Raw genomic sequence first — 25,254 nt, 5'->3', positions numbered from 1 at the left:
ATATATATATTATTTTTATATGTTAAATAAAACCTTAAATAAATTAAAAATTTATATTTAAAATTTATATCAGTACTTATGGGCAAAACAGCTCTTGACATTATTAGCAACATTGCACAAACTTTATAATCTGCGCAGGTCAAAGAATCATGGCTTCTTCAAGATATACAAGTCATAAGATCTCAGGATTCATTACACAATTCATAACACAACCATGATAACTTTAAATTCATGTATTCTTTTTCCATCTAAGGGCTTGAGTGCTGCAGAATCGCAAGGATTCAGTTTACAAATTGATTAGGCAATAATACAAGGTACAAAACTACTAAGGATCTAACCTTTATACAAAAATACAGAGCATTTTTATGTGCATAAATTCCGCATCTTGGCCTCAAGAATGGCTTTGGGAAAAAAAAAAATTTAAGGAGCCACTGCGGCTAAAATCAGCCTGACCGTAAAATCCTGGCGACCAAAAAGATAGTAAAAGAAATAAAGAAAGAAACATCCATTATTGCCTTCTCCCCTCACTTCAGCTCCTGGAGGAATCAACCTTGTAATAGAGTGTTCATTCAAGAATGGAAGATGTAAGATCTGGTGAAGCCGACACGCTGATGGCCTCTGCTAACTTCAAAGCCATGGCAGACTTGTAGGCTGCTAGTTCTGCATTAGCCATGTATAATTGTGCTCTAGAGCGCAACCGGATGGCAGCATCAACAGCTCTTTTAGCTGCAGCTTCCGCGTCCTGGACCCTGCGATGTGCCTCTTGTTTTGCACCATCTGCACTCCAACAGATCAACATGCACACACACATACAAGTAAATTTTAGAACATGGTGATTTGTAAAAAGCAGACATGAAATCCAACAAAAGAGAACACAATCATTTGGGTATATGACAACCAACACTTGTTAAGGGAAAATATGAATATGATGAAAACCAGCACACCTATACATTGTTTTTGTTTCATATAGTTGGCTGAAGAAAACAAGACAAATAAACAAATGAATAAAATGTTTTCTCATATTTACTTTAAAATGTACTCAATCCGAACACAAGCCTAACAGAGAACGGTACAACTACAGATTCTAATTCACAAGCCATCAAACTAACCAAGAAAAGTAAAATCGCGGTGAAAGGGTCTGTGATAAATCAAATGAATAGTAAGTTTGTAGGCCAGATTAACTCATCTGTGAAAAAACCAAAGTTGAAAAATAACAAACCCAATCTTTAACCCCAAAAAATCAGGAACATGAAATGCAAAAGATATAATTTTTCTTCCATGCACATCTCATCCTGCTAGGGAATATAAAATATCAAAGCAAGTGGTAAGCAAGTGCAGGAAGAGTAAGAACAAAGAACAAATCTAGTTGATTCCTGCCAAAAATTAGCAAATCCCATGCATTACCAAGCCAATAAATTATGACAAGCATCTAGAAACATAAATCTGAAACATAAATCTGAGTAACAGGACTATTGCTGAGTAGCACTAAAAACACTTCTATAAGTATACTGTTGCCATAAAGCAGGAAAAAGAAAAAGAGAAAAACACCGAACAAACAAAACAAACCTTCAAAGAAATAATCTATCCTGCCTCTTCCATCTTGGCTCCGTTGTCTCTTAAAAGATCTCTTCTTCCGAAGGAAATGTTGCTGCAGAAGCCTTGGTCTCCTCACAGGTTGCCCCTGGACCAATGGAGGACATATGAGTTTAAAATGCATAATCAAAACAAGACACAAAAAAAAAACACATTTTTAGTTTATAGAAGAATGGAAAGATAAAAGCATACGCAGTCTTGATTCAATTGGGCATAAAACAATTTATAGAAATGTTGAACACATGCCTAAATCTGATTATATTAAAATTCAAACCAAAAATTATAAGATCGAGGATTAAAACAACCATAAAACTAGAATGATATGGAGAAAACAAGTAAAAAATCATGAAGATCTAAAAAATAAATTAATTAAAAAATGAAATTTATGAAGATATAAAAGATGGGATAATTTATAAAACTTCAAAAATAAGGGAAAGATACAGAGCATTCAATAGAGCCAAAAAAGGCATGGAAGAAAAAAGGATCTGATCCTAAAATATTCAAAGAGTCTTGATAAAGCATTGTTCGAAGCCAAAGAAAAAGACACCATCTTTGTTTAGGGACAAGAAAACACATAAAAAGCATGTCAACATATGTAAATTTTCGGTAATACATGTATGGAGTACAATCTTTTGATCAGGGCAACACTTGCTATCATTATGCACAGAGTACAATTCCTCAAAAGGGCACACAGGTGTGCGCACACACACGACAAACCTCATATATTCTCCCCACAATACTAACACTTCAACCAATCTGGCCTTCAATGATTGATAAACGTACGTCCAGCTTTGCATGCCATGGCAACCAAAGACGTACTATCCTAAAGTTAATGGTGAAATATAGAAATAAGGAAGAAACACGTTGAAGATCTCTTTGTTTCGTTCCTCTAGACCAGAAGAGGCACGACATGTTAAAGGTCTAAAAGACAAAATGACCTAGCCACAGCATGGAAGACAAATTTTCCATAGCATTCACCTCGGTGATAAACCAAAATATCAGTTTTGGCTTCAACAAGTAAATTTCAAATACATTTGTCAGTCTCTCAACAGATGTAATAATCAGAATTGTGGCAGACATGCAAAATATTCTCATACACTGTGTGGCACTCTAAAGGACCATTGCCATGCAGTTAATACATCTATATTAAATGAAGCACAAATATACAACATGATCTATAAGAATGAATGGTACCAAATGATGGTGACGGCGGGGATGATGATAGTATCAATGACAATAATAACCAATGAATTCACAGCTGGTCAAACACAACACGCATAAGAAACAAATACTGAGGCTACGACTAATAAAATGCTAGCCATCACTAAATTCATTATATCACTAATAACCATCATGAAATTATATAGTAGTGTAGTTGATTTAAAAATATTGTTGCAGGATAAATTAATCCTCAGAACAAAAATATGAACAATATAAGAGTGACTTAAGAATAAGATGGGCACCTGAAACACTTTAACCAATGCCGCACCCTTCTGTTTCCTCTTTTCTAACCAATAATCATAAACAGCTGCCACCAAATCCCTATTTCCTAAACCTTGACAAATATGCAGGGCCTTATCCAAATCAAAATTGTCATCAGGATGACTATAAGCTTCTTTTTCTAAAGCAAATATAATCTTTTCAAAGTTATCATCTGATGGGAGATCAAGATCAGCACTGAGAGACCTGGCATTTAGCTGCTCAAGCCACTTTTCATCCCCTGAATCCATATCATAACAGGAAACTTCGCTTGTCATAGCTCTCTCAACCTCATCAGCCATCATCATGATATACGCATCAGGACGTGAAAACAAAGCCGATGTGTCATCTTCATAACTTAGAACCTCTTGAGCAACTGGCACAGGTATAACTTTTGAAGGAACATCCCCAACATTACGTTGTTGGCATTCCACATGCAGCTCTTTAAATACAAGCCAGTCCCACCTATCGATGAACTCAAGCTTCCAACCTTCTTCACCACTCCACATATAATCATGAGTAAACCTGTTAACAACAGGGGGTCGTAACTCCTGTGGCTTATGCATGTATTGTACAAAGCCCTGTGACTTCACTGCCAAACACCATGTATTTGTGCTAGACAATTCCAGCATCACTTCTGCACCTACTACCCTCCAACATCGATCAGCTGTGGTAACCAGGATATTCACATTACACCGTTCAGAATCAATGTTGTCCTTCACATTTGCAAGGGCCGCCCTCATCCTTATTTCCTTAATTCGGTCAGCAGTGCTCCTCTTAACTGACTTACTCAACCTCTTATTGGAACCATGAGGACTTGAGACATCAATACCTTCTCTACAACTAAGTACATTGCCATTGGCTTGATGAGGTTTCATACGTGAACCATTCTGATCAGAGCTCAACGCACCACCACGCAACTCTAGCGGAGAAGGATTCCAGATCCTTGAGTGCCTTAGGGAACTGCGTTTTCTTTGATGTTTCATCATTCTCAAACCATGCACAATAAGAGCATTTCGTCCAACCATTGGCATTGGCTTAAAAGTACCAGAGGCCATGTCCCTCTTTACTATAGGAAGCGCACTAGCCCCTAACTCATTTCCAGAACAACTTGACTCCAAAGGAACTTGTGAATCATTACCTTCAAACCCACCAACATTGCGGACCTTACCATTCAACGCCCTCAGAAAGATCCGCAAACAAGAAGGCACATATAGAGAACTGAAGGCGATCTTCAGGTGCAGACTTTTAAAATAAGTAGGAAGGGCAGAAAAATCAAGAGAAACAAGGGGTACAAAATCCGAAGAACCGTATATCAAGCAAAGTCCGCAAGGAGAACCACTTCCCCTGGGAAAAACCTCCTGAATGAATGAGCAAGATATGAGATCACCATGAAAGCACATGCAAGGAAAGAAATAGTATAAATCAGATTAGAATGAGAAAGCTTACAAATTTCAAATGCTCAAGGGGCAAGAAATGAATGCCATGACGAGAGAAAACATTAGCAATTGATCCGGAGAACAGAAAGGATACGAATTCTTGAAATCTCTGTTCAGCCCTCCCCAGCCATCTCAGCACTAAGGAAAAGAAAGCGGCAAAGTGAGATGAGCTACTCCGACCAGAATCTATGAGCACGGTGAGCATCAATGGATGACAAGAACGAAATACGACATCCCCTTCAATAATGCCCACCTTTTCCGCGAAATCCCGCGCAGAATCCCCTATCCTGAGCCCCCAGTCTGTAGTTGCAATTCCACTAAGAACATCATAGTGCTCACTTATTCTTGCTTCTCTTGTTTCCAAGATCTCCTCCACCAAAGATGCCCACTTTAGCCTTTTCTTTCTCGGTTTCCGCGTAAAAACGATTCCATACTTTCTGTCGCTCGAATCCTTCTCCAACCGCGACCTCTTCCGCTTCCGGCTGAACACGATCCCAAATAATTTCCGATCAGGCATGTTATCCAACGCCTCGAGACAAGCAGATTCTGACGACTGATCAGCAACTTGTTCGATCGAGATCGAATCCGCTTCCGATAGGTCCTCGGCCTCTTCATCCGATCTCCACCAACGCAAGCCCGCCTCACCGCCGTTGCCTCCAAAAACCCCAAACCATTCATCAGCGTCCCGATCAGACTTTTTTCCAAGGTGTTCAGAGAGGGCAACGCGCTTGCCGGAGCGGAGGTTCCTACCGGAACCTCCAGGTTTGGCAACAGCCTTGGGCACGAACACCCTGGTAGAACGCCTCGTACCGACCGACGGCATCGGCCCCAGGGGGCCACGCAACGGGAACACCCTTGACCCTATCTCCACCGCAGCCGTAGCTCCCCACACCTTCCGCGCCCGTTCAGTTCCCCGCTCCCCTCTTCTCATCTCCTGATACTCCCATCACTCTCAAATCTCCACCAAAAATCCTACAAGAAACGCCAAATAGCTCGCCCTCGACTCCTCTTTCCGATCATCAACAGTAATCTCGTTCGATTTCAATGACAGACTGCCGATTTCCGTGGCAATCGGATCGCAAGATCGGATTTGCAGCGGCGTTCACCTAAGGAAGAGAAAAAGAAACAAAAAAGAGAGAGAGAGAGAGAGAGAGAGAGAGAGAGAGAGGGCGGCAGAGGAAGAACGATCGTTAGGGTTTCTCTCTCGGGTTATATTTTTAATTTGCAACTGGATGCGAATCTGACCTTTCGATGCAGATCGTGCGGTGCTTATTATCGGACGAGGGTAACGGATGCCGTGATGCGTGGAGTCCGTTAATGGGTTTTGAACGGCCGGATGCGGATTGTTTATGTGATCATGCTGGGTAAGTTCAGGTATGATGTGCCTGAGGAGGAGCACAACTTCGTCCCATCTTTCCACGTGGAGCTCCGAGATTAAACCTTCAACCCACGTTGGCCCGTGGTTACAAACTTACAAGAGGGGTGGTCAGTGATCTGGTAGGCCGGAGGAGCAGTGGAAGCGAGGTCTCCACTGATCCAGATTTTTCGTGTATTGACTGACGTGTCCTTGTTACGGCGGTCGCAGCGAGGACAGTGATGGGACAATATGACAGATTCAATGTTTTGCTCCCAACACCAAACAGCTACTTGTACGATCTTTAAATCATACGTGTCAGCCAAAGAGCCACGACGGAGCCGTAAGCCACGTAATGCTCTTATGGGACCCACACGACAAGACCGCCTTAATCTAAACACTGTATAAATATTATTTATTATTATAAAATTAAGAATCTCAACACTCCCTCCCATTTACCAATTTTGAGAAAACACAAAACAAAACCTTAGTCAAAGGAGCTTGTAATTGAATTTTAGAGATAAAAGGTACATGCAAAATAATAATAATAATAATAATAATTTTATTTTGTCTCACAGTGTTGGAAGACCACATAATTAATGCTACTTGATGTTCACTATCCCTCATCTTTCATTCAAACTGTCATTTTCTTTCATTAATTCCGCCTCCTCAGCCACTGAGGTTGCTTGGATTATCAAAACCTAGCACAATTTCAACAACCACAAACAGTGTCTTATCATACTAAAATGTAGTAATAATTTGGGAAATTGCAGAAATTTAAATAAATTGAAACAATTAAAGAAGTCATACTACTAATTATCCCTGAGAAGTATATCATTTTCACATGGCCATTGATGTGATAACTTATTCAACTACAAGCACCGGAAACAGCACACTAAACTGCAGTACAGACTACAGAGGTAATTAATTTGCTCAAACTGAGGTTTCAGTAACTTAATATTAATTTACAATTGGGGGAATCTCCAATTGCTGAAGTATAGTTTCAGTAAATGGCTGGAATGGAATGAGTTTATGGAAAAGAGCACTGATTACTTAATTCTTCTGGTTTATTATGAAGAGATGACTTTATAATAGACTAATACTATCATGCTTCCTCTCAAAAATTATTTTGGAACCATTAACACTCTTGCCGTTTGCAGGTGATGTTTCATTTGTTGTGCTATGAATGATCCATGAGATCATAGATTTTGATAATTAATTCAAGCAATCTACCAAGGACTAGCTTGTTGCCCGGAGACAACAGAAAATAATTTAAAGACAAAACTCTCCAAGAAAAATAATAGATTTTTGTAGGAACTAACCCAGCCCAGGTGCACAACTAAACCTGGGCCTGACCCGGATTCTATTATAAGGAACTCCAAGGCAAAAACCTTCCCTCGCAAAAGTAATCCAACATCAAATAATACGTAAAGAGTTCAAACACTTATATACATATAAATATATGTTATTTTGTCTTGCTCTCTTGAACAAGTCTTTTAGACAAATACTTGAAGTATTTTTTGATACTGCACACACATACCACATGACCTATATTTATCTTCACTTAAATTTTTGCTTCTTTGCCATTGCTTATATCCAAACAGCTAAGTTTATAGTCATTAGATATATTAACCCCAATGAATCCGGTCGAAAATGACCTCTCCCCGTGCATATATATATATATATATATATACACATACTAGTTTAATTGGATCAAATTAAAAAAATACCATCAGCTCTCTTTTTTCTGGAAAATGCTAATGCCCACAAGCTCCTCTATTTCTCTCATCTCCCATTCTCTTCTTGCATACTTGGGTCAATAGTTGCATGCTGCGACGTGATAGCAGGGAAATAAATTCCATACCTTGGTTAGTTGTACTCTAACGACGGGATGGACACAGGAAATCTTGTATGGAAGAAGCGAAATCAGTCCTAGGACTATGTATCTAATCCCAAGGTTGGAAGTTCATAGTCTTATTTACTATTTCGTTTCAATTAATTGCATGTTGTATTGGAGAATTATCTTGCAACAATTTCTTCAATAAGATGTGTATATGTTTATCCTAAAAGCTCATATCAATAAGACTTTATCTAAAATACTCCACTGCTACAACCAGCTTCATGCAGATGGTTTTAGAAAGCTTTTCTTCAAGTCAATGTTTACAATCTTCTTGGTAACATGAAGGTTCTTGCAAATTCCACTTATGAAAAAGAACTAGGCCTATCACACAACCAGACTCATGCATAGTAGGATAAGAGAATGGAATTTTGGGAGTATCATCATATAAAAAGCTGCAAAAGAATAGTGAGCTTACATTATATTGTCATGTATTTCAGAATTGAAGCACGGACACTCTCCATGAAAGCTACTGCTTCTTGCTGTGACAGTTAAGAAGACAATGCGTGGTTGATTAATCGCTAATCTTCTGTATTAACATGATGAGTATGTGAAAGAAATTGATCTAACCTGATTGCTTTTGACTGCACTTGCTATGTTTTCATCAAGAAGAGCCAGTACTGATCTATTCAGCTCATTCCGCTCAACCATCTCAAGCAACTGCTTATACAATTTATATCGGTCACACCATTTAAATTTACCCAACATAGAAAACAAAAATCATCGATGACGCTAAAAAATAATATAAAAGAGTAGAAAAATCATACAGTTGATTTCCTATCTTTGGACTGCAATATTTTCATGAGTCGTCCCTTCACTAATACAAGGTCTTCCTGCATTTTGTCGTATGCTTCTGCAACAAAATAAGTTATAAAATCAGACTCAGGCAATGTTACTGGATGTAATAAGCAGTAACAAACCTGCTCCCTCCAATAAAACCTTTTGCATTGCTTCCAACTCAATCAGTCTGTCTTCCATCTCCTGCAAAAATAGCATTAAGGACAACTACAAGATGCACAGTACTTTCCGATGTATATTTAGAGTACAAGTTCATCATGACCAGAGAAAACCTTTGTTCTAGACACCGCAAAGCGTATTTGCCCAAGCTCAAGTCGCAGGTGATCAAAAAATTCTTCATTTAATCTGCATACATGTCATTCCTGAATCAGATTACTTCATATATGCTTATGGTTTGACATACAGATAAGATCGCCTTGAAATATTTTGAAAAGCGTTGCTAACAGGGTAAAAGGGACAGAAAGACAACAGACTAATCAATCAGAGATAAATATAAAATCCTGGACAAACTATCTCGTGTAATGGTTCATTTTGTCGAATGTGATCATTGCAATTACATCTCACAAGAAAGCAAGATAGAATCTATTCAAGGACTCAATAACAGAGGAAAACAAGATTGACTGTAATATGAAGATCCTCACTAAGACCCTGTTGCCCTCTATACAAAAGGTTGTCACCTAATCTTAGACAAATATAATGACAATAATGTTCTAGAAACAATAACACCCTCGTGTATTTTAACAGTTCAGCTCTATATCTTCGTCGCATGCTAAGAGTGTTACAGCCTTAACTAATTTAGTGACAAAACAAACTAAAGAATGAAAAAAGTTGGCTCTCATTTCCTCAACAAAAAGTTTATAGCACACTGACGCACCTACCATGAATGAATATAAATTGGTTTTTACTACTTCAATAATAACAAATGACCGTCTATTCCTCTCTTGAGGACTTCTCATCATATCATACATATTACTTTCTTTCTCAAAAGTAACGACTTTAATCTAAATTCTATCATCCCTGAAAGTAGTAAGAAGCATTGATAAGCAATATAATCACAGCTAAACAATCTACATAGCGACTAGAACTGAGAATCAGAAGAAGCTCACCGAGGTCTCAACTTCGCGATTTCAAACTCGAGCTCCCGAGCTTCAGTATCAAGAAAGTACTCCACCAGCCCTTCATTAGTTTCGGGCACCACTCTTTCCTGATGAAAAAACCCCAATCTCACAGTCAATTACAACTCAGCAAAGACACCCATAAGGTGTATGAAGAAATGCCTAAGAGAAATAGACACACCTCCCGGCGTGCCCGACGCCGCTCCCGCTCCTCCCGAACCTGGCGGTTGAAAGACTCCCTAGCATCCGCGTCCTTCTCAAGACTCTTCTTGAATTCAAGACGGGCGATATGCCCACCCTTTGGCGGACCAAGGATGCCCTCCGGGTCCTGAAATCATTGCAATCAAGAACCAATGGATATACCGAAGAACTGAATAAACAAAGTGAAGGGAACGAGATAAACCCATCCGATGCACGATATCCTTAAACTCTTGGAGTTACTAGAGCTTGCTCTCCGGCCAACGCCGAGGATGGAGCTCACGGACACGACGCCCAGCGCGGCCATTGGATGATGCTGTGTTTCTCTGTTCTCTCCCGGCAATATCTATTCGTTAATCGTTATCAATAGGACTCTTCTTCACTCTCTTTTTTACTTATTACCCCCTCTAAAACTTTTTAATTTATTTGTAACTCTTTTTAGTTTTTTTTATTTTTAATAAACTTTTTTTTTCTTACCTCTCAATAATTTTTAATTTTAATTTTCCATGCATAAAATAAAACAAACAAACATGCGCCATTTTTGTTGGTGAGCCAAACGGGCCACCCTTTCCCCACTAATCATTCACCAGTGTGCCCATACTGTGCTTGTCCTTCTATTTCACCTGTTTAGCTACCAAACATCATCATCACCATCATTTGGTCCCCACATTTCCCTCTCTCTCTCTCTCTCTCTCTCTCTCTCTCTCTCTCTCTCTCTATATATATATATATATATATATATATATATATTTGTTTTTCAAAGAGTAAGAAAAAAACGAGCACGAGAACCCCACGAATATATATATATGGGAAGCAAAGTTCAATACCGACTCATATATCCTCATTTTGTATAGAACATGAGGTTCGATTTTGGGTTTTTTCTGAAAAAAATGTCTTATACACAAGATCCGACACCAATTGACCCAAAGATCGTTGGTCAAATGATCATTTCTATATGCAATTGAATCATTATTATTAGGGAAAATTCATTTACTCTCGATAATTTCAAAACTTCCCAAAGCAGTCTGTGAGTTTTGCATCCTCGACGACCCTTCCTTTATTGTTTCACTCTTTTTACCCCTGCGTTATGAAATTCCATTCGTTCTTAAAGCCTTTTGCATACATTTTTTTCATTCTTTTTGCATTCGCTTTTGCATGTACTCATTTCTTAAGCAGAGTCTCATTTTTTTAAACAGAGAACTTATTTCTTAAAGCAGAGTTCATTTCTTAAAGCGAGAGTTCGTTTCTTAAACAAAAACTCATTTCTTAAACAGAAAACTCATTTCTTAAAGCGAAAACTCATTTCTTAAACATGAAACCTCATTTTTTAAACATAAACTCATTTTTTTAAACTAAAACATTAATATTTAAAGCGAGAAAAAAACAAATATTTACGTGATAAATTAATCCCGGATATAAAAACCAATTAATCTTGGCTACTAGTACATATTTAAATAGAAACAACGATATTTAAGCACTTTTTTTAAAGCGTAAAACGCAATATATTAAGCAGAAACATCGATAGTTAAACAAAGACAAACAAGCATATCAACGGATAACTCATTTCTTAAAGCAGAGAACTCATTTCTTAAGCAGAGACTTATTTTTTTAAGCAGAGACCTCGTTTTTAAAGCAAATCTCGTTGAGTAGGGACGTTTGAGTATCTATCGTCGCGATCTCGTGCGAGCAGCTGAGTCTCTGAGCTCCGGATCCGGCGAGCGATCTCGAAGGTGGCCCTGCTCGTGTGGGGTCTTAAAGGAGAAATCTTTATCGGCGTTGGCGATCCGGTTGGCGGACGTTCCTCGGCGGTCGGAGTGGTGAGGTCTTCGGTGGTGACGTCGGATAAAGACGAGGTGAACTGAGCGGAACCATTCTCGACTACGGAGACCGCAACATGGATAGCAATAGGGTTAGGGTTAGGGATCGTTCGAGGGTTTTGGATCCATGGTGCCTAAGTCGGTGGCGGGAGCGGAGGGAGGAAGCGGCGCTGGAGTGAGGGTTCGATCTCGCCCGTCTTCGTCTTCGTCTTCGTCGTGCTTCCCACGTCGTCGACCTCATCTCTTTCATCTTCTTCGTCGTCGACCTCGGGGAAGACCCGCGATGCTCCTCGTCGTCGAGCGAAGGCGTCGAAAGGTTGCACTCGTACATATTTAAATAGAAACAACGATATTTAAGCACTTTTTTTAAAGCGTAAAGCGCAATATATTAAGCGAAACATCGATAGTTAAACAAAGACAAACAAGCGTATAAAGCAGAGAACTCATTTCTTAAGCAGAGAGCTTATTTTTTTAAATAGAGACCTCATTTTTTTAAGCAGAAACCTCGTTGAGTAGGGACGTTGAGTATCTCAGCGTCGGCGATCTCGTATGACGCTTGAGTCTCGTGCTCCAAATCGCGAGCGATCTCGAAGGTGGCCTGCTCGTGTGGGGTCTTAAAGGAGAAATCTTTGTCGGCGTTGGCGATCCGGTTGGAGACGTTCCTCGGAGGTAGGAGTGGTGAGGTCTTGAGTGGCGGCGTCGGATAAGACGAGGTGAACTTGAGCGGAACCATTCTCACTACTGAGGCTACGACATGGATAGCGATAGGGTTAGGGTTAGGGATCGTTTCGGGGTTTGGATCCATGGTGCCTAAGTCGGTGGCGAGGAGCGGAGGGAGGAAGCGGCCCGGATGAGGGGTTCGATCTCGCCCGTCTTCGTCTTCGTCTTCATCGTCTTCCCACGTCAGTCGACCTCATCTCTTTCGTCTTCTTAGGTCGTCGACCTCGGGAAGACCGCATGCTCCTCGTCGTCGAAAGCGAGGCGTCGAAAGGTTGCACTCGATACGTATTTAAATAGAAACAACGATATTTAAGCACTTTTTTTAAAGCGTAAGCGCGATATATTAAAGCGAAGCAGTCGATAGTTAAAGCAAAGACAAACAAGCGTATAAGCAGAGAACTCATTTCTTAAGCAGAGCTTATTTTTTTAAATAGAGACCTCGTTTTTTTAAAGCGAAACCTCGTTGAGTAGGGGACATTGAGTATCTCAGCGTCGGCGATCTCGTGTGACAGCTGAGTCTGCGTGCTCCGGATCGGGCGAGCGATCTTGAAGGTGGCCTGCTCGTGTGGGGTCTTAAAGGAGAAATCTTTGTCGGCGTTGGCGATCCGGTTGGAGACGTTCCTCGGAGGTCGGAGTGGTGAGGTCTTGGTGGCGGCGTCGGATAAGGCGAGGTCGAACTGAGCGGAACCATTCTCGACTCACGGAGACCGCATGACATGGATAGCAATAGGGTTAGGGTTAGGGATCGTTCGGGGTTTTGGATCCATGGTGCCTAAGTCGGTGGCGAGGAGCGGAGGGAGGAAGCGGCAGGATGAGGGTTCGATCTCGCCCGTCTTCGTCTTCGTCTTCATCGTCTTCCCACGTCGTCGACCTCATCTCTTTCATCTTCTTACGTCGTCGACCTCGGGGAAGACCCGCGTGCTCGTCGTCGTCGGCGAAGGCGTCGAAAGGTTGCGTCTTTTTCTCTGCGAGATCGAGATCTAGATCGAGGGTGGAGATCAAAAGTCTCGGTTCGAAATCCCATTTTTACATGCAACGTGTTGTGATTGTGGTAGCGATGCTTTGTCTCATTGGCCGTAATGCTATGATAAAGAGATTTTGGGGTGATAAATACTGCACAAAAACTCATTTCTTAAAGCAGAGCCTCGTTTTTAAACAAAAACGCCGTTTCTTAAAGCGAAAAGTCTCGTTTCTTAAAGCGAGACTCTCGTTTTTTAAAGCGAAACCTCATTTCTTAAAGCAAGACTTCGTTTCTTAAACGGAAAAACTCGTTTTTAAAAGCAAAAAAACTCATGTTTTTAAATAGAAAACTCATTTTTTAAAGCAGAAAAGCTCGTTTTTTAAAGCGAGGCATCATACGCCATATTTTTAAATAGAAACAGTTTTTATATAGAAGCTACATTTGCCCTGAGGGCGTTATAGTCAAACCCTGTCACACTTGCCACAACTTCCCACGTAAGGGACAATTTCAGTCCAAAAAAATTCTAAATTAGCTCTATCGATCGATGTTAGATGTTTGGGGGTTTAAAAAAATCATTGTATTGAAAGGAAGGGGTTTTTGGGGAGTCTGAAAACTAGAGGGTGTTTTTTGACAATATTGCAAACTGACAGGGTGTTTTTGACAATTTCCACTTATTATTATTATTATTATTATTATTATTATTATATATAAAGAGAAGGACATTTGTTTTGAATTTCTATGGTTTTACTATCCATTCATCCATCCCTGCTTACTCCAGGCATACTAGGTTGTTCCTCAACTTCGCATCAAAGTCTGCAAAAAAAACCAAGCTTTACCAACTGACAAAGTCCCCAAAGTGCCCCTCCCTCACGCCCAATCCCACCACGCTCCACACTCTCTCTCATGAATCCAGACGCAGCAGAGCATCACCATCTCCCTCTTCTACGCCTCGCCTCCAGCAAAACCAAGAAGCAAGCTTTTTTCATGGCCTCTGCCCCAAACTCCAATCCCGATACCACACCATCTCCTCCTCCTCCTTCTCTTTCTCCTTCTTCGTCTTTGCCTTCGTCTTCTGTTACTACTGCTTCTTACTGCACTCCAAGCATCACAGCTATGGACTATGACCATATCGTCTCCATCCTTCACCTTCTCCCTTTGGACTCAATCCTCTGTTTTTCCATGACTTGCAGAAAGTTCAGATCTTTGGCTTCTTCTGAGTCTCTCTGGGAGTTAGTTTGCAGGAGGGACTGGGGAAGTAGTTCTGTGGATGCTCTGGTTTCGTCCTTTTCCTCGGTTGAGAGGAGGGAGATGTCTTGGAAGAGGCTTTACCAGCAGGTTTCTCAGTTGAGTTCTGTGTCTTGTCGCAGATTGGTGAGCAAAGATGGGATTTTTCCTAGACCCAGGGCTTCTCACTCCCTGAATTATGTTTCTGATTGCCTTGTTCTCTTTGGTGGGGGCTGTGAAGGAGGTCAGTCTTAGCCTTTTATTGTCATATTCTTTTTTATTTGGTTTGTGGATTCTGGTTGCTGTCTTTTGAGATTATTTGGGATTGGATTCGTTGCTTGAATTGAGACCAATGATTGTGTTTCTTACGTGGTATGCACATGAGTTTGCATATATATATGGGATGGGATAGCTATTTAAGTTGTAGCGCATGTTATATGCTGGTGGTTGTCTGATTGCCACTTTCTACTTATATATCCTGCTTTTCCTCTTTTGAACAATCATTCTGATCATTTTGATTGTCAAATGATGAAATATTCAAAAAGAATAAGATGGAAGTGCCATGATAAGGTATTGAATGTTTGTCAGCTGCTGTTGACTTCCTTGACAAATGGTTGTGGGTGCTCTACAATAAAGAAGAACAGGTTAACAAGCTTCATCTAAGAATTATGACACTAAACTGCATCTTCATTGTGATAATACTGTTCCCTATTGTGAACATCTATGCTGCCTGAACTTCTTTACTCATTTTAGAATTTGCAAATTATGTAGCAATTTTTTATAACCCTGTGTTTCTGTATATATTTTTTTTGTAACCCCTTTTGTCAGGAAAGTTCTTTCTTATTAGATGCTTGTTATATTGGCATAGTGGAGGCTATCTGACCATTTTCTGCACATTTTGTTATGGATGGCATTCATTATGAGTTAGTGAATGCCTTTGTTTTGCCATAAACATGACCTTTTAGGCCATCACCAACCCCAATCACACAATTGTTAACAAAAAAGATTACATGCACCTGAATTTGGCCTGGCAATCCATTATTCAAGGTTGATACAGCCAACTATTTCTAGTCAAGCTATGGGTTGATGGTAACGGCTTTAGGATAACATTCGATCTCTCTGTAAAAAATAAATTGCCAAGGAAAACTGACAGTACAACTCCGGAGGATTGTGATAATTATGTACGAAACTTTTTTAAGGTCTTCTTCATGTTTAGAAGTTGATTAATGATCTCTGTACCTTCTGATCTAGTTTGCTTAAATTATTTCAGTTTTAATTGTTTGAGTAGGTTATAAAGGTCTCTGCCTCCCATAAGAAAACAATTTTAAACTTATACTTCCAAGGCGAGCTTCACTTGCAATTTTTTGGACTCAGGATCATCCTAGGATAAAATTGTTTGTTATCAAATTACTTAGTGAGTGGCCTGCTCTAATAGTCATGATATGTTTGAATGATAGGATTATATATTTCAAAATTATTTCTTTTTCAACTTATTTTCTGTAGAATGTTGAGCAAAGTTAATCAGTTCATTGTTTAGACATTTCTTATATTCAACTGCAAGCAGCACTCTGATTTGTTTTTAAGTTTTACTTTTATCTTCAATAGCATTTATAACTACCAAGTAACAGCATACCGAATGATGCCATGTAGAACTTCCTAATGTTTTTGAGTACGGTGCCGGTGGTGTCGATCATACAGAGTTATTTTTTCTACCGTGTATCCCATATTCATTTGGTCTATCGTATCCTTGATGATCATTGTCTTATTTTCTATGTGGCGCACGCTATCTTTAGAAATCACCAATACTGCACCCTGCCACTTCCTGCTGCTGTTGATCAGGTTATGAAATGAAAATCAAGGACTTACAGTGGTCTTGATTTTACTGTGGCGTCATCGATCAGTATCATTGGTGTATGCTGACTCATAATAACACACATTTTTTTAAGAATTAAAATGCATATTGCTCTTTGTTGTTTGCAAGGATAGTGGAAATGCACATCCTAATCTCACAGCAAACATATGATGTTAGTTTCTCCAGTCTTTGTAGAAATTGAGACTTACAGTTTTCTCTCATTCAGGACGCCATTTGGACGATACATGGGTGGCATATATTGGAAATGGATTTAACAGGGTCCTAAGTTGGCAGCAGGTTGATTCAAGCATCCCAAATGGCCGATTTGGGCATAGTTGCATCATCATCGCTGACTCGCTTGTTCTCTTTGGCGGCATCAATGATAGTGGAGTCCGCCATAATGATACCTGGATTGGCCGGCTAATCCGTGAGGGTCCTCTTGATATCAAGATATCATGGAGGCCATTAGATGTTGGCCCAGTTGCACCTGCACCTCGAGGAGCGCATGCTGCATGCTGCACCGGGGAACATAAAATGGTGATCCATGGAGGTATCGGATTTAACGGACTGCGGCTTGACGACACATGGGTCCTGGACCTTACTGATGATCTTATCTCTGCCAGATGGTATCCGATAACAAATGCTCGATTGTCACCTCCGGCTCGTTCAGGTCATTCATTGACATGGATCGGTGGATGCCACATGGTTCTCTATGGTGGACGGGGATCCGGCTATGATGTTCTAAATGATGTTTGGCTCCTAGACATTGGAAGAGAACTTCCTGAATGGATGGAGCTGAAATACGACAACTCTAATATCCCAAGTGAGATGCCACTCCCACGGGTTGGACACTCTGCGACGCTTATAATAGGTGGACAGGTCCTCATCTATGGAGGCGAAGATTCACAGAGGCACCGAAAAAATGATTTTTGGATATTAGACGTAGGTGCTCTTTCAAGATTTCAGGCAATGGGTCTAAAAAGACCGCCAAAGATATGGAAGAAGTTGAGACTTGAAGGTCACTGCCCGAGTTACAGGTCATTCCACGGAGCATGCACAGATCGATCTGGTCGTAATGTTTTCATCTTTGGTGGGATGGTGGATGGGGTTGTTCATCCTGCAGAGGCGTATGGCCTGAGATTCGATGGGGAACTGTATCATGTAAAGCTTGTCCTTCAGCTGTAGAAAGCCAGTATAAATTTTGCCTCTTAATTTGAACTGTTGAACTGTTGTAGAAATACTTGTTATGAATGCGCAACAGATAACTGCTTGAATGAGATTGGATACGCCCTGTTAGGATTTAGTCCCATTGTGCAGCCAGCTTAATAAGCAAATATGCTTTTTTGGATGCAGGATTTGATTGACACGGCCGCTCTCGTCTTTGCAGTCCCGATGAGCTTCGGCATTAATAATATACTTCTCAAATAGATTAAACCCGTTAAACCAATCATATCTGTACCATACGAGAGAGAGAGAGGAAGACAGAGAGCTGATAAAAACAAATTTATGCAATACCTTAAGAATATTTTCTAGACATGAACTCAATACATGACAGGGTTCTTCCCCTTTAAGACACAGCAAAGACCCCTTTACTGAGGAAGCAAACCTTGTTACATGAGCTCTCACGCCTATCAAACAAAAAGGAAAACAAAAAAGAAAACAAAAACAAAAAAAAAACAAAAAAAAGCTATACATCCAAGCCCCAAGTCATTGTAAAAAGAAACTACAAGCCATTCCAGATTGGATGTCTTAATTACAGACATTAACTTGATTTTCAAAAAGAAGGAAAAAGATCCTGGTATAGAGGCATAATATGTACTACACCGGTATCACATCGATCTTTGAAGAGTCCTCACATCTCAAAACTATTCCATCTAGGCTTGCAGGGAGGATACACTTCGCCCATTGGCATCCGGTTGAGAATGGTTCTGATGGAGGAACTATCATAAGCACATTTTCATTCCTCTGGACAACTCCCATTACACTCACAGTGCTCCCTTCTTTGATGTACCTGCAAGAGGAAAGGGCACAACTTGGTTTAACTTATTTTGAGCTTCCACTTAAAATTGCCTTCCAAGAAGCATGACCAAGGTTGGCAAAGGTTTACAAAATGGTGCTAAAAGGCGGTCGGAGTTACCCTTCTTTCAAGCGCATCACACGATCATCACTTGAGAGGTTCTGATGACCCAACCAACTGATAAATTCTGGAGACAGATCTTTGTTGTTTGGGTTTATGTCAATAACAAGAGAATTGTCAACATACGGAGTCACTCTTGCCCCACATCCCGTTTTGACCAAGGCCCGTAACCCAGATTGGAAATCAGATATGTAAAAGTCAACCACATGTCGCTGCCAAAATATCACAAATGCTGTTAGGAAGGGCCAATTCAGTAAACCAAAAAACCAATCTTACCGCAATTCGATGACAAAGCAAGGTAAACAAGTATGCTAAAATTCAGGTTTAACATTCAGTCTGGTAAGAACAAATTGGAAGTCTAATGGCACCATCTAAAACTGATATTTAAACAGGCCATACACAACAAATAACAAGGACATAAGAAAATGCTCACCTCCGAAGATCGGAGGCCCCATGAAAAGCGCCGATGTTGTGGATTAGCAGCCTTGGAATCCCAACCCCTGTATTCATATAAACAAGTAGATGTGTATACACATCTGGGAACCTTTCGAAATGATGACTCAAGGGGAACATTGCCACAAGTAACAACCTGCAATAAGTTTGAGAATCCCAAATTATATAGGGCAGGATATCCAAATCAAATGAAATTCTGCACTGAGGGATAAAAGCATTTCATAAGATGTGGAAAGAGAAGATGTTTTGAGTATAGCAACATATTTCCAAGTTTTCACAAAATAGGAGAATTAAATTACACTCCAGAATCACCAATGAAATAAAATGACAGGATAGGTATTAGTGCCTGTTCCCAAATGAGATGTTTGGAAAACCAAAACAAATTTGTATTGTAAGACCTAAAAAGTTATTGAAGAAACCTCAAAACATCACTAGTGGTGCTTAATAACCCTGACAGCAAGAGTCAGATTTTTCTGATTTTCAAAAGAAAATTTAAATGAGCCTGGCATTTCTTCTTCAGAACTTTTGGCACATGGTCAGTTATCAGATAAATCATAGTAATCAGGAGCAATAGGATGCTTACCCCCGACACCTTCACATATTGCCCATTTTTTGCAGTCCTAAGCTCAGCATCGGGATAGCGAGTGATATATCCTACTATGGCGCGCCGTCCCCAGCAAGAATTCCACATAAAAAGTGCTACAACAACACCAAATATGATGACGACGACAATGAGAAGGATGGGATTACGAACAGCACCAAGAATAAACCCTCCAGCAATAAAACCCATCATGAATAGAAGAATCACAGCCCACAGTATTGTTTTGGGTAAACTTCGTCTGAACGAATACTCATCCTCTAAGCTTAGGGTAGTGACAGCTTGGTTATGAGCAACAGCACTATGCAGTTTGATTGATCCAGTAGAATCAAGAGGACCAGAAACTTTTCGAGGGGCACCAGATGAGTTAAGTGGCCCTGATGATATTGGCCCAGATGTAATGAGCCCTGTAGCAGGGAGCACAGGTGGAAGGGGGCCAGAATTTTGCCGTGCCATTGGAGTGACACCTCCAGATTGAGGGCCAGATGACTTCTTAACAGAATCCCCATGTCTCAGGGGTCCAGAATTGGATTTCTGTCTATTTGAACCTCCGGTGACAAGTCCTGATGTGGAACCTGGAATCACTGCAGAAGGAACGTTACCAGATGAATAGCTTGATCGGCCAGCAGTATTAGGTGGAATAGGTCCTGAATGTGAAGCAGCACCCCCAAATGATGCATTCCTGGAAGAAACATTAAGGGGCCCGGATTTCCTGGATTTCTCCACATGAATGTCAAACATCTTTCCAAGCTCTCCAGATTTTTTTATATCTCCTCCTGTATAGGGCATGGCTGTGGAGCTCATTGTCATAGGCTTCTCCTTTGGCTGCTCAGGCCTGCCTGAGACATACAGGCCATTGCTGAGCTGATGTGATGGGAATCTGGAACCCATCAGGCTTAGGGCAGACTCAGATCAAACAGCAAAAGTATTTCCTAATGATGGCCACACCAAAATGTTCAAAGCTGAATTCCAATGTCTTCCAGATTCACATCATTATGGAAGAAGTGCCGTACCCACAGCCCAATGTCCTGCCATACAACCAGAAAAGAAGTTCATGATGTACATGGAAACTGTAATATACAATTTCACAGAGTCGGGGACACAAATGCATGTTTGTACTAAACTTGGCCTATTAAAAGTATTTGAGTGAAAATTCAAAGACATATACCAGTGCTTCCCACTTGCGTGAAAATTCAAAGACATATAACAGTGCTTCCCAAATATAGCACCAATTGGATTTGTTCCCATGTAAATTTATATTAAAAAAAAATGTACCAGTGATCAATGCAGATTGCAGAGAAAGAAACAAATCATAATTAGCAAGACTATGAATATATCACTAAGAATTTCATTGAAAACTCAAATAAGTTTTTACAAATAAACAATACAAAGTCCAAAAACAAAGTGTAAAACCTAACCCCAGATATAATCCAAGCAACAAGTACATAAATTTTAACATAGATATTATAACCACAACCGTAAACGACAAAATAACTATTATAACCACGACCGTTAACGACAAAATAGCTATTTTAACCACGACCGTTAACGACAAAATAGCTATTATAACCACGACAATGTTTGTCCGCTTCGGTCGATAGCAATAAAATCCAATAGATAAAACTAATCATCATCGGAGAACATTTGGGGGAGATAAAATTTCAGAAACATTATAGCATCTTCTATTTCCGACTTCTGTAACATAACTAGAAAACAGAGTCTGCATAAGAGGAGCAAGAAAATTCCACATATAAAGGCTACAATTCATGTCTCTCAAAATTCAATAATCAAGCTTACAGCTGGCCTTCTTAGATATAAGGATGCTATTTGTAATGTCACACACCAATCAAGACTATGCTCCCAATTGAGCATGTTGCTTGTCCTCGCTCCCATGTTAACCATACATGCAGAAATCTCTCTCAACACAGCATTTCTCTTGTAAATATAATAGATTAAATCAGCACAAGAGACTAACCTTACAAATTTGTGAATGAATAAGAAACTAAGGATTGGGTTAGAGCAGATCTACCCTGTGAATATTCTGTTTCAAGAGTATCCATAATATTCTATTGCCCTTTCTAAAAAAGCAGAAAACCTCATTGGAATAAATAGTTATCAAGTATAAAGAGCACAATGAATTAAAGGCTTCCTCATCCAGTACATAACCTACTTTAGATTGTAAGCTGAAGGTTGCTTGATCAAATCACCAATATCAATCAACTTCTTCTAGAAATCCAGTTGACATACATCGGTGCTAAAGCTAATAACAGGATTGAGATTGAAAACCCGAAAAGGTAAGCTAATCTGCCAGATTGTCCAATCTTTCCAGCAAAAGAGGTCCACATCAAGTCATGAGGAAAAGCAAACCTAGATTAACTTTTCATGTCTAATACCCATGTCGAATCCCACCAATATAAAGCAGTTAAACAAAGCAGCCATGCATTGTCAGCAAATAAAAAGTCAAAACAAAGCAGGGCAATGTTACAAGGCAGCAATACTCAAGGACCAGAGTTCAAAACATACAAGCTGTATTAAACATAACATCAGATCAAAATCATATTCAAGCACACTAAAGAAGGAACATCAGTGATTATTCCCAGAGAAAAATGGATAAGATAATTAAAGATCTCACGAGCTGTTATATCCTCTCCTACAGATCTATGAAAACAGAAGCCATCTAACATACTATGGGACCACACAACTAAATCTTGAGCAATAACAAAAATAAGAGATTTGAATGAGACATCCAAATCACCACAAAATTGTATCAAATTTGCAGAATCCTCATGCTGTTCCTTGAACTCCTGCTCCAGTGATGAATCCCAGATCCACAAAAGTGAATGTTGCTATAATCATCCTAATAGTACCCAAAAAAAAAAGGAGAAGAACAGACTTTGATTCCTCAGAACAGCGATTTCTTGTCAAGAGATTTGAACAAAACAAACTTTGCACACTACCAGAAATTATAGCTCGTTCCGACATAAAAAGGAGATTAAAAAAAATAAAAAAAAACCAGCAGCATGACCACAAAAATCAAAACCCAGATCCAAGATTAATTAGGAAAATAAACTCACATTTTCATTGCATCAAAAACAACTCCTTAAAACAGATCTATGATGCACCAAAGTTACCAAAAAGAGGAAAACCCCAACCTTTTCCCAAAACCCAGATCCCAAACCTCCGATAGAAAGCAAGCTCACATTTCCAAAACGTAAAACACAAGATTCGAAAAACTAGATCAGAAAAACATCAGGAACCATGAGATCCAAAACCTCCATGGAAGATGAAATACATAGCAAAGAAATCACAGAAACAAAAGAGCTTTTCCACTACCTCAGAGCACTCAGTGATGAAGAGATCCAGAGGAACCCTATCTCGTCCCAAGTTGCAAGCTTTAGGCAATGATGGAGCTAAAGGGAGTACCTTTGTAGCACTATTCGGTGAGACTCCAGAGAGAAACAAAGCTTGGAGAGAGAGAGAGAGAGAAAAGGAGCAAGAAAATGTGAGAACAAACCCATTATTTCATGCCCCCTTCCTTGCTATTTACTGATATTGAACATGAAATGACTATAATACCCCTAGGGTTTGAAATTTTTTTCCTTTTCTTCTAGGGGTTTGTTTGCTTGAAAATTGGAAAGCCACTGTCTGTTTGTATTGTTTTTACTTTTTACTGCTGGTTTTGCAGTTTGTTGTCTTTTTCTTTACAAATATATAAATTTTACACCCTGATTTTTATTAAAATAGACAATACATTTATGGAAATTTAATAATGATATATTTCATGGCAACTTTTTTGTAATTTTTGTGGCTTAAGTTTAATTAGTAAAATTTGGAAAGCCTCCACCTCTCTGAATTTACTGCTTCTTGTGACCAAAATACCCTTCACATATTGTATAATTGCATGTTGATGTCACTTCATGCTTGAGAATCTATTAAACTATTATACTGTTTTTTTTTTTTAATTATATGTTATTAGGGGGGGATTAATTTGGGTGTTATGTCTCATTCACATTGGCTAGATTTGGGTGTGGGGGCTAACAAGCATCAATTGAAGGTGGTTTCATGTTGCTGGTTTTATCAATGCCATACACTCATAGTTGGGACTAATGGGACCAGCTATACAATATGTAAATGCCTTTGTTTCTAAGTTTGTAATTATTATTATTATTAAAATAAAAATTATACATATGTTATTTGTTTTATTTTCCATCAAAATCTAACATTGGTCTATTAATGAATAAAGGATTTGGTGGTTAGCAAAAGCCAAATTCCTAAATCACTATTAGATGATATTTAAGATTCATGGTTCTCTTTTAAGCCTTTTATGTTGTTGTTGTTGTTGCTGTTGAGTTTTGGTCTTTTCCTGCTTTAATTATAATTAAATAAACTCTAGTTATGATTCTAATTTTTATTTTTTTAAGTTAAAGTCCTACTTAAGTGGAGCAAGTAGTTAAAATCCAGTCCTAAAGAGAGGACAACTAGTAAATTCAGAAAAACATACTCAAGTGACTTGTGACATAGATCCCATAAAAAGATCCTATAAAAATTAATAAAATAGTATATATATATATATATATATTAATATTCATACTATTTCTGTTTGTTTATTATAAATTTATAATCACTATTCTTTCTGTTCTCATGCTTCATATAACTTGTGTGAGAACAGTGCATATGACTGACAAGTTCTCAACCTACTGCATTGAATGAGAATGTTGATACATTACAATGAAAAACTGGATCCCATTTTCTAATTCAATATAAAAATTTTTAAAAAAAAAAAACATGCAACTTGTTATAGTGATTTGGAGGTAAATCATTACTGTAAGTTTGACAAGCATTCATGGTTGGTGGCTAATGAATGATGGATTATATACTTTGAGTTTACTTTACAGTTTATTAAAGTATGATTTGCTTATTACTACCAACTAAGAATACAAGTCCTTTCATCAGCCATTGAATTGTTTCTGAACTTATAAAGCCCAGACATGCAAAGCAAGAGATGAAGTTAATTTTAAACTCCAGCAAATGAACTTTTTTGCTGCTGTAAAAAACCACTGCTTAAATTCCAAGAGTACCATCTGAACTTATTTAATGAATTTGGAAGTTGTGCTTCATCCACTTCTTTTTAATTAAGGAGATGCATGCAAAATTGTTTTTGTTTCATGGTGACTAATCATTGTACCAACAAACCCAACCATCTAATTTTTAATCAATTTGCTGCAACAACAGCCTCTTCAGCTCTTCTTCCCAAATATGCTAATCATTTGCTGTAACTCACTGCATTCATGTAACTTCAGTACTGGAAGTTATTGACAGATAAAAGAAACTGGGAATTCAATCAACTAAATAACAATAAAATAAGATCAAATGAGTTGGCTTTTTATTTATTTAAGATTGAATTGTGATTCTTGATTGCTTAGGAATTATGTGCATCTCTGAGATCACAAAGTCATGAACTGGTTTAAAAGGAATATATACTACCAACCATTTATCCTCTGTCATCCACCTTAAAAAAGTGGTCTTTGGTAAGCTACTAACTCTACTCAATCATGTAGTATTTGTTCATACAAAACATTCATTTGTTTTCCAGTAAAACTCTTAGAGGCTCCTTTCATT

At 39.0% G+C, this 25,254-nt stretch overlaps 4 protein-coding genes across 6 annotated transcripts; 1 reads left to right on the top strand and 3 right to left on the bottom strand.

The window, feature by feature from the left end:
- Positions 1 to 239: 239 nt before the first annotated feature.
- Positions 240 to 6,318, bottom strand: LOC120276523. The gene is made up of 5 exons (XM_039283281.1): positions 5,757 to 6,318; positions 4,522 to 5,617; positions 3,057 to 4,433; positions 1,567 to 1,681; positions 240 to 777 (listed from the first exon to the last, which is right to left on the bottom strand). The coding sequence occupies exons 2-5, from the start codon at positions 5,440 to 5,442 to the stop codon at positions 566 to 568; spliced, it is 2,625 nt and encodes an 874-aa protein (XP_039139215.1). The 5' UTR covers positions 5,443 to 5,617; positions 5,757 to 6,318; the 3' UTR covers positions 240 to 565.
- A 68-nt stretch (positions 6,319 to 6,386) lies between these two features.
- Positions 6,387 to 10,235, bottom strand: LOC120276524. Of its 2 annotated transcripts, none has more exons than XM_039283284.1 (9): positions 10,079 to 10,235; positions 9,857 to 10,003; positions 9,667 to 9,764; positions 8,833 to 8,905; positions 8,683 to 8,743; positions 8,530 to 8,615; positions 8,333 to 8,422; positions 8,181 to 8,244; positions 6,387 to 6,566 (listed from the first exon to the last, which is right to left on the bottom strand). In XM_039283284.1, exons 1-8 carry the CDS (start codon positions 10,178 to 10,180, stop codon positions 8,182 to 8,184), a joined length of 720 nt encoding a protein of 239 aa, XP_039139218.1. In that variant the 5' UTR covers positions 10,181 to 10,235; the 3' UTR covers positions 6,387 to 6,566; position 8,181. The 2 variants fall into 2 exon arrangements, with proteins under 2 accessions (XP_039139218.1, XP_039139219.1); XM_039283285.1 differs by lacking the exon at positions 6,387 to 6,566 and adding an exon at positions 7,593 to 7,695.
- A 3,917-nt stretch (positions 10,236 to 14,152) lies between these two features.
- On the top strand, positions 14,153 to 17,724 carry LOC120275122 (F-box/kelch-repeat protein At1g51550). Its single transcript, XM_039281622.1, has 2 exons — positions 14,153 to 14,839; positions 16,674 to 17,724. Exons 1-2 carry the CDS (start codon positions 14,275 to 14,277, stop codon positions 17,630 to 17,632), a joined length of 1,524 nt encoding a protein of 507 aa, XP_039137556.1. The 5' UTR covers positions 14,153 to 14,274; the 3' UTR covers positions 17,633 to 17,724.
- Positions 17,725 to 17,940: 216 nt separating this feature from the next.
- LOC120275649 (uncharacterized membrane protein At1g16860-like) lies at positions 17,941 to 23,143 on the bottom strand. Of its 2 annotated transcripts, none has more exons than XM_039282285.1 (5): positions 22,969 to 23,143; positions 19,621 to 20,663; positions 19,018 to 19,173; positions 18,585 to 18,796; positions 17,941 to 18,458 (listed from the first exon to the last, which is right to left on the bottom strand). In XM_039282285.1, the coding sequence occupies exons 2-5, from the start codon at positions 20,524 to 20,526 to the stop codon at positions 18,266 to 18,268; spliced, it is 1,467 nt and encodes a 488-aa protein (XP_039138219.1). In that variant the 5' UTR covers positions 20,527 to 20,663; positions 22,969 to 23,143; the 3' UTR covers positions 17,941 to 18,265. The 2 variants fall into 2 exon arrangements, with proteins under 2 accessions (XP_039138219.1, XP_039138221.1); XM_039282287.1 differs by lacking the exon at positions 22,969 to 23,143 and adding an exon at positions 22,391 to 22,490.
- Positions 23,144 to 25,254: the final 2,111 nt, after the last annotated feature.

Source organism: Dioscorea cayenensis, chromosome 14 (assembly GCF_009730915.1).
Source record: "Dioscorea cayenensis subsp. rotundata cultivar TDr96_F1 chromosome 14, TDr96_F1_v2_PseudoChromosome.rev07_lg8_w22 25.fasta, whole genome shotgun sequence".
Classification (NCBI taxonomy): domain Eukaryota; kingdom Viridiplantae; phylum Streptophyta; class Magnoliopsida; order Dioscoreales; family Dioscoreaceae; genus Dioscorea; species Dioscorea cayenensis.
This window is presented reverse-complemented; position numbering and strand designations above follow the sequence as displayed.

Excerpts from the sequence above, each read along its gene's own strand:
- LOC120276523 (XM_039283281.1), bottom strand. The coding sequence starts at position 5,442 with ATGAGAAGAGGGGAGCGGGGAACTGAACGGGCGCGGAAGGTGTGGGGA. Across the intron at positions 4,434-4,521 it reads CCCTTGAGCATTTGAAATTT|GAGGTTTTTCCCAGGGGAAG; the intron begins GTAAGCTTTCTC and ends TCATTCATTCAG. Across the intron at positions 1,682-3,056 it reads CATTGGTTAAAGTGTTTCAG|GGGCAACCTGTGAGGAGACC; the intron begins GTGCCCATCTTA and ends CCATTGGTCCAG.
- LOC120276524 (XM_039283284.1), bottom strand. The coding sequence starts at position 10,180 with ATGGCCGCGCTGGGCGTCGTGTCCGTGAGCTCCATCCTCGGCGTTGGC. Across the intron at positions 10,004-10,078 it reads GGATATCGTGCATCGGATGG|GACCCGGAGGGCATCCTTGG; the intron begins GTTTATCTCGTT and ends CAATGATTTCAG. Across the intron at positions 8,744-8,832 it reads TTGCGGTGTCTAGAACAAAG|GAGATGGAAGACAGACTGAT; the intron begins GTTTTCTCTGGT and ends CTATTTTTGCAG.
- LOC120275122 (XM_039281622.1), top strand. The coding sequence starts at position 14,275 with ATGAATCCAGACGCAGCAGAGCATCACCATCTCCCTCTTCTACGCCTC. Across the intron at positions 14,840-16,673 it reads TGGTGGGGGCTGTGAAGGAG|GACGCCATTTGGACGATACA; the intron begins GTCAGTCTTAGC and ends TCTCTCATTCAG.
- LOC120275649 (XM_039282285.1), bottom strand. The coding sequence starts at position 20,526 with ATGGGTTCCAGATTCCCATCACATCAGCTCAGCAATGGCCTGTATGTC. Across the intron at positions 18,797-19,017 it reads GGGGCCTCCGATCTTCGGAG|CGACATGTGGTTGACTTTTA; the intron begins GTGAGCATTTTC and ends ATATTTTGGCAG. Across the intron at positions 18,459-18,584 it reads GTGATGCGCTTGAAAGAAGG|GTACATCAAAGAAGGGAGCA; the intron begins GTAACTCCGACC and ends TTCCTCTTGCAG.